We start from the raw sequence: 8392 nt of genomic DNA, 5'->3' as shown, positions 1-8392 counted from the left end.
GATTTGAGGAGCTGAGGTGGGCAAAGTGTTGTGACGACAAGAATTTCCATCGGGCGTCCCCTAGTGTGATGGGAAACTTTTCAGAGAGAAAAATGTTCTAAATCACAGAGGAACTGTATATCTTGTCCTTGTGAATGGAGCCCAGTGGGGGTTGAGAGGGGCTTCCTGGCACTTTTGTGTGGCTTCTGTAGTAACAGCAAACAAAGCAGGCAGCTTGGGGTGACACTTACCCAGTAGAGAAGGAGAAGGGTATACAAAAATCTATACAAATCAATACAACTATTTTGGAGACTAGTTGTTGCTTCCTATATATAGCGAGACTATCTCAGACCTGCCAGCGTTATAAATAACGACACAGAGGCTCATTAATATTTTAAAGCGTAGGCCTTTTGCTGGTCAGGAGAGTAGTCTAATCCTGGCACTACGTCCCACCATGTGGCTAGGTCTACTCTGCTCCTCTCAGGCCTGCTTCACCTCCTTGTCAGCTGATGAATCTCTCGGCCTCTCCTTTTCTCCCAGTGTCTACTTCCTGCCCAGCTATTGGCTGTCAGCTCTTTAATAAAGCCAATCAGATACAGCTCTAGACTGCCTTAGGCAGGTGAAGAAGGAACAAGTATTTATAGAAACATGAGAGCAGCAATGGGTTATTAGCTCTGTGCTGATACAGAACTAACACTTAAATATACAGAGACACACCTGCATGGTGTACCTCTACAGCTCCCTTAGTCCAAAAGAAGCTACACGAATAACTAAGGGCCCAGTAGAACTGAGACATATTAGAATTGTTGCTTTATGCCATGTGGCCATCTTAAGATGGTGGAGTCACGTGGTATGTACCCTTTGACCTTAGTAAAGATGGCTGCCAGCCATGTGGCTACATACATCTTGTTGAGATTGTTTGCCAAGATGGAGGAGAGCTACATGGTTGCTATTTAAAAACATATTTCCATAAAGACAAGTTGAATCACAAATACAGGATGTTGCAGCAAATTAAAATTCTTATGTAGAGGTTTTAACTATAAATCTTTTGTTATAAAGTTGTAAGCCAAATTCTGTTACAGATTCTTTAACTATACCCAGTGAAATTACAACTCTTGAGATAAGAGTTTACAGCATAGCCTTAAGTTGTTTGTTTGTTTTGTTTTGTTTTTGAGAACACAGTGCGCAGGGCAGTGGTGGCACACGCCTTTAATCCCAGCACTTGGGAGGCAGAGACATGAGGATTTCTGAGTTCGAGGCCAGCCTGGTCTACAGAGTGAGTTCCAGGACAGCCAGGGCTGTACAGAGAAACCCTGTCTCGAAAAACAAAACAAAACAAAACAAACAAAACAAACAAACAAAAAAACCAAAACAAAAAACGAGAGAGAGAACACAGTGCAAAGAAATCATAGAAATACAATATTTTAGAATGGAAAAGTTGTAGAGCCTTAGAGATAAGAGACGTGGGGATCATCTGCTTGTTGGTGGCAGAAGTTGTTATTATCTGGGAGAATCTGGAAAGCAAGTGTGCCAGACTTGGGGCCTTTGATCTGTGTTGAGGCAAAGCTGTAGTAATAAAATCTGAGCCCATGGAGGAAGAGAGAGGGCAGCAAAGCAGAACATCAGGGTTGAGGGAGGAGAAGTTCTCATGAGCTCCAAGAGGGAGCTGAGAGGGAACAAGGTGTTGGATTGCGGGCAGGATCTGAGGGTCATAGTGGGACTGCAGGTGGGCTGTTCTGAGAGTCAGCATAGTAGGACTGCAGGTGGGCTGTATCTCCTAGGGGCAGGCATGGGAAAGGGGACCAGGAAGTAGAGACTCAGAAGATTGTCCACATGGTGGAGGTTCCAAAAGGGAGGAACAGGAGGCCGCAGGAGACAGGCAGATGCTTCTGGAGCTCCAAGTGGGAGAAAGAAAGGAAGAGTCCCCAGCTGCTATAGGCAGAACTGCAGCTCCTAATAGAGACCCAAAACAATGCAGCAGGAGGAGAGAGCAGGAGAAAAGGGAGACAGCTACGTTGGTGTACAGGCTAGAGGCATAGCAGGCTGCAGGAACCAGTGCCCACGTGGAGGGAATAAAAGGCCCGAGCCCAGAGAGACAGGAGCAGCAGTTAGAAAGCAGGTGGAGGAAGCAACAGCTGGAGAATCAGACTCCAGAATTTGGAATCAAATCTTGTGGGTGGCAAAAGCCAGCAGAAACAAATGATCCATACTTACCTTAGGAGAGTCAGATCTGCAGCTCAGTCTAGAACAGCCACGGTCCCCAAAAGGGAGCTCATTTATGCCATTCCTGTGGTTTTGGCACAAAATAAACAAGTGAAAGAAATAAAAAGTAAAAGAAAAGGAAACACGATGGTATGATGAAGAAGGTTTATTATAGTTACATGGGAGAACACAGCCAGAGGCAGGAATCCTGGGAAAGGCCAGAGTGGCCATAACCAGACTGAGCTGTGCCATGTGAGGAGAGGGGGAGGGGAAAGGAGAGCAGAGAGAGGGCAACCTGGTACGGTACCCAGGAGGCCCAAAGGTTCAAAGAGAGTGGGTAGCCAAAGTGGTTAGAGTATATAGGAAAGAGCAGCCCAGCCCCCTGGATGGAGAGTTCAGGGCAGGGGGTGGGATTTGGCAGCCAGGAGGGCCCTGGACCAGGTAGGGACTGCAGAAGTGCAGGGAGAACCTGGTGGCCAGGTCTGCGTTGATAAGTTAAATGGGCACCTGTCAGTCTTGTCATAGGTTTGAGAACTAACACATTGTGGTTGACTTCTCTGTTGTGTTTAATTCTCTTGACCATTTCACTTCTCTCTGCTCTTGTTTCCTTATCAGTGGAATGAGTGCACTGTGACCTTGAGACCGTCCGGGAAAGCTCTGAGTTCCACTGGTGAGTTTGCAGGGGTGGGGTAGCCATTCGACTGTAGACTTAAGATCCATTAGATAAAGTCCTGAGAACTGGATTTCTTCCTGCAGCCAGAATCATACAGAAGGGTGACTCAGTGACATGGGGTGTGTGGAAGTCTCCAGAAGGGTAAAGAGATCTGTCTATTCTTTCTTTAAAAAATAAAAGTGTAAGGGAAAACTTTTGACCCTTTGGAGCTCCCTTTCGTGGGGTATAAGTAAAAGAAGAACTGAGGACAGCTGGGTCTTCTGCAGGATTCTCTAAGTTAGTACGTCCAAGACACATTCATTCAATGGAACAAAATCAACTTAATGTCACTCTTGTCTACATGTGATCATATGCCAGCTACTGGCTGTTCTCATTCTGATTCCTACGTAGTATGTGCCTGCCTCAGGTTCCTATTCCTGAGGTAAAATACCACGACAGAAAGCAGCTTGAGAAGGAACAGGCTTATTTCAGACTACACTTCCACACCACAGTCCATCATCAAAGGGAAGGAACCTGGAGGTGGGAACTGCAGCAGAAGTCACTGAGGAACGTTGCCCACTGGCTAGCCTCCCAGGCTTGCTCAGCCTCCTTTCTTATGTACTCCAGGATCTCCAGCCCAGAGGTGGTCCCGCCTGTATCAATCACTAATCAGAACAATACCCCTCGGGCTTGCCCACAGGCCAGGCTTAAGGAGACACCTTCTTGGTGTGGTTCCTGCTTTTTCTGATAACTCAGCACAAACAAACAAACAAACAACAGCCTGGACAGTGCCATATTAGACCACTAAGATTCCAATTTGCTCTAATTGCCTTTTTTCTTCTATATTGTTCAGCATAGGGACGAAGACTTGGAAGACAACATTAAAACTACTTGTAACAACTCTTAATTTTCCAAGTCTCTTTGGATTTTGAATGAGTACTGAGTGCATACATAAACAGGTACGCAGGAATAGCAGTGGAAGCATTTAAGTTATTTACACTCTATGACCTAGAGAGGACATCAGAACCTAAGGAAGATTTAATACATAGTCCCCTATGCTCTTGAGTATTCTAGCCAATCTAGAGACAAAAACAACAAATAAACCAACCCCAAATCCCAGGCTAATTTAGAATTTTTATACAGTCTATAAACCCTTCTAGTTCAACTTGGGCCAAACATGCAAATGCCCTTGACTGTGGATCTCAGCTAGGCCCTCTAGAGCCTCGCTGTTTCTAGTCAAGCAGAAGATCTGAAGTGAAAATCACGCGCAGTCCGAAGCATTTTTTTTCCTCATTGGTGGTTTCTCCCACCAGCTAGAGAAGAGATTCAAAGGCTGCAAACTCTCCCAGTCTTTGATTCTTTTTAAAAGATCATTTTATTTTAACAGAACTTTTCACCTTTGGTGGTTATTAAACCAGACTGGAGCATCTGACTAGAAAATAATCCTCCCTTAAATAAGAAGGGGAGAATAAGAACTCCATATTGAAATTGATAGTTACTATCATGTAACTCCCAGGGCACTATACTTTGTGCTTGAAAACTAAGTAAACCCCTACCTAAGACTCACCCTTTTCCGTAAATAATCAAGCCAACAGAACCCCACCTTGGAGCAAGCTAGTTCTGGGGTGGAACTTTCTTGTTTAAGTCCTGCTTGTGATTTGAGGAAAGTTGCTCAGGCCCTGTAGAAGGGGAAAGGAACGTGAAAAAAAGGTATGACCCACTCAGAGCCCATCACTCGCCCACCGAGGAGTGGGAGAAGTGGGGGGAAGAGGGTAAAAGGAGAAGGAGGAGGGGGGAGAGAAGGAGGAGTCAGACAGGGAGGACAAGAAGCTAGAACCGGGTAAGGTGAGGAGACAGAGCCTGGAGAGGTGAGGAGCCTCGCCCTGCTCACCTGGGCAGGGCGCCATGCAGGGGCGGAGCCAGTCCCAGGTCGCCTGGGCGGTGGCGGAACTGAGCAGTCCGGGCGGAGGGCGAGCGCCTGGCAATCGGCCTCACCTGCGTGGGGGCTGGCGGGCGCACCTGCGCGGGCGGGCGGGCGAGGGGCGGGGAGCAGCCGTCGAGCTGAGCGGGCGAGCGGAGGCGGGAGGCCCGCCGCTGACCCGGGTTGACAGGCCGCCGCAGGCCCCGGCTGCGACCCCGCCATGACCTGGAGCGCCTCGTCGCGGGGCGCGCACCAGCCGGACAACACCGCCTTCACGCAGCAGCGCCTCCCCGCCTGGCAGCCGCTGCTGTCGGCCGGCATCACGCTGCCGCTCTTCTTCTGCGCCGGCCTGGCGTTCATCGGCCTGGGCCTGGGCCTCTTCTACTCCTCCAACGGCATCAAGGAGCTGGAGTACGACTACACCGGCAACCCGGGCACCGGCAACTGCTCGGTGTGCGCCGCCAAGGACCAGGGCCGCGCGCCGCCGCCCAGCTGCCAGTGCGCCTGGAGCTTCACGCTGCCCGAGCTCTTCCCGGGCCCCGTGTACCTCTACTACGAGCTGTCCAACTTCTACCAGAACAACCGGCGCTACGACGTGTCCCGCGACGACGCGCAGCTCAGCGGCCTGGCCAGCGCGCTGCGCCACCCGGCCAACGAGTGCGCCCCCTACCAGTTCAGATCCGACGGCCTGCCCATCGCGCCGTGCGGCGCCATCGCCAACAGCCTCTTCAACGACTCCTTCTCGCTATGGCACCAGCGCCAGCCCGCCGATCCCTTCGTCGAGGTGCCGCTCGACCGCACCGCCATCGCCTGGTGGACCGACTACCACGTCAAGTTCCGAAACCCGCCTCTGGTGAACGGCAGCCTGGCGCTGGCCTTCCGCGGCACGGCGCCGCCGCCCAACTGGCATCGGCCGGTTTATGAGCTCAGCCCGGATCCCAACAACACCGGCTTCATCAACCAGGACTTCGTGGTGTGGATGCGCACCGCGGCGCTGCCCACGTTCCGCAAGCTGTATGCACGCATCCGCCAGGGCAACTATTCTGCAGGACTGCCCCGGGGCACCTACCGTGTCAACATCACCTACAACTACCCGGTGCGCGCCTTCGGCGGTCACAAGCTCATCATCCTTAGTAACATCTCTTGGATGGGTGGCAAGAACCCTTTCCTGGGCATCGCCTACCTGGTCGTCGGCTCCCTCTGCATCATCATGGGCTTTGTCATGCTGGTCGTGTACATTCGCTACCAGGACCAGGACGACGACGACAACGATGATGAGTAATTCTGCTTCCCAAAAACCCCTTCCTGCGTCTTGGCCAAGCCGCTTTTAGCGGTGGCCCTTTGCTCAGGGATCTGTTGTGGACTAAGGGCCTAGAGAAGGGTAATTACCCGCTATAAGACTGTTCTCGGGTCTTGGACTGCAGAATGACACATCTTGCCATTTCTCCCAACTTCTCCATGTCTTACCGAGTTGACACGCCAGGTCCCTAAAGTCTACAGCGTTTCAGGGCAAAGGACTCAGAAGATTCCTGGATTGGAACTCATTAAGACCAACAGCCAGGATCCTGATTCTGAGTCTTAGCTTTTGTTCCTCCCTCAGCTTTCTGGGAGGGAGATATGAAATGGGACTGGGAAGTGTTTGGATGGAGAAGGATACCCACTGACAGACTACAGAAGCTTGGAGGAGCAGGGAAAGCATATTTGTTAAAATTTAAGTCGATAAAGAGGCACCAGGCCCTTCAGGTTCTGACACAGTAAGGCCAGGATAACCAAGCTTCTCTGGAGTGCCTGTGCCCTTGAATTTGGGAATCTTGAGCCAGGCTGGGCCTGAAGTACTCACCTGAGTTCAGTTTTTCCTGTAAGAATTTGTTTCCATGAACGGTGGCAATCATAGTAATCGTGTTTGCTCTTAAACATAGGAAGGAAGCTGGCAATCTGTGGAAGGAATGAGAAAACTTGCCAGGTCTAAGAAACTGCAGATCTGCAGGGCAGAAGTGTGTCATTAAATGTAAAAGCAAACTTAACAAGATGCCATGTAAAAATCTGAAAACGGAAGGGCAGTTTGCATGGCTAGGGGGAAGTGTTTTAACCCGAGAAACCCGGCTGCAAATGATTTTAGTGGGAAGCTGTTTCCATGGAACCTTGAGGGGACCCTTGCCTTCTTACCCCCTTTCAATCATGCTGAAGGGAATACTTTAACTCATTTGTATTATTTTCACGAACAACTATCTTAAACCCAGTTTCAACTCTCAAATGAAACCCATTTCTAGTGAACACGTTTAAGAAAGATAAGGAATATAGTCTTATATGCAAAATAGACTCGGGATTATTTTAGCCTTTAAGATAATGCTAAGATTACCAGGTGATTTTGTTTGATTGCCTACAACTGATATAAAGTTAGTCTCAGAGGCAATTGGGAGATTTTTATTTTAAAACCCTCCTTTTAATGGAACAATAATTTAAACGAAAATTAAAAATAAAATTTCCCACGATACTGTCTTCCAGGTCCCCTGAAGAATTGTTGCTTGGCATTTGTCAAGGTCTTCTGGGCTGGTTCCCTAGTGCAGTTATTTTCTGATTATTGGTGTATTTTCATTCCTCGAAGGCAGCACAGGTCTTGGAGTATGTTTTATGGCAGTCAAATTTTGAGTTATAGTGATTATTTCCATTCATTCTATTAGTCTGTTCTAGTTAATACTTATTGTTTGATGAACAGGATGCCTGACTGAGATTAAAAGTGACTTAAAATAATCTTGTTTCATTTTTATGTATATCAAAAAATGCTTTAGCAATTCCAATGTGTTGGCTTTCTGACTTCTGAATGTGATAAAATTTAATATCAGGTCACATATTGTGAGTTTTGACTATGAAAAGCTGGGCATGACATGTACTTCAGAATGTTTTATTTATTATGAATGCTTGGTTGATCAGCTCTCCTCTGGCAGGTAAAGGAATTTGCTTCATTTTTTCCCTATATAGTTGAGGGTAACTATATTTTACTGTCATTTTGTAGAACATTAGTCTTTTGTTATAAATTTTTATGTGAGACCATGAAACTTAAAGTCCTGTGATTAAATTGTAGTTCCAGGCTCTGTTTTTGAGGTTTTTTGAAAGAGAATAAAGGTTGTGTTTGTCTTTCTCTGTTATCACATTACTTAGTTCTTTTGAACTATGATCTTAAAGGCACAAACAGTACCAGCCGTTCACCTCCTGTTACTAGCACATTTATATTTTAGCCAAACATCACCATTCTGAATGGTCTCCAGTCAACATGAACTCAGTCTTTTATTGCCAACTTCCTAAAACAGAATTTGAACTTATATCAACATTCTGTGTTTGGATGATGTCATCCTCAATTATTCTCTAAATCTGATAACTGACAATGTCTTTTAATTTTTAGTATGAAAGGTTATTAAATAATGTGATCGTAGCAGCCCACCGCTCTGCATTCTCCTCAGACTGTAAATCACAATTATCTGTTGGTATTTGAGACGCTGATGAGCAGGAAGTTTAAGACGAACGTGTCAGGCCTTTGCTTCAGTGGTCCCTGTGCTGTGTAGCATTTTTGTCCAGTTCATGATTCTGGTTAGTCCTGTCCTCATGTTTCCCAGCTGGAGGTATGTCTTCTAAGAGTGAGA

At 47.5% G+C, this 8392-nt stretch overlaps 1 protein-coding gene across 1 annotated transcript; it reads left to right on the top strand.

Moving 5' to 3' along the window:
• The first annotated feature begins 4974 nt into the window (after positions 1-4974).
• Positions 4975-7900, top strand: Tmem30b (transmembrane protein 30B). Its single transcript, XM_028789335.1, has one exon. It carries the CDS (start codon positions 4975-4977, stop codon positions 6034-6036), a length of 1062 nt encoding a protein of 353 aa, XP_028645168.1. The 3' UTR covers positions 6037-7900.
• The last annotated feature ends 492 nt before the right edge of the window (positions 7901-8392 follow it).

Source organism: Grammomys surdaster, unplaced genomic scaffold (genome assembly GCF_004785775.1).
Source record: "Grammomys surdaster isolate TR1022 unplaced genomic scaffold, NIH_TR_1.0 127, whole genome shotgun sequence".
Taxonomy (NCBI): Eukaryota; Metazoa; Chordata; class Mammalia; order Rodentia; family Muridae; genus Grammomys; species Grammomys surdaster.
The sequence above is the reverse complement of the archived record's forward strand: the minus strand, read 5'-3'. Positions and strand labels throughout refer to the sequence as shown.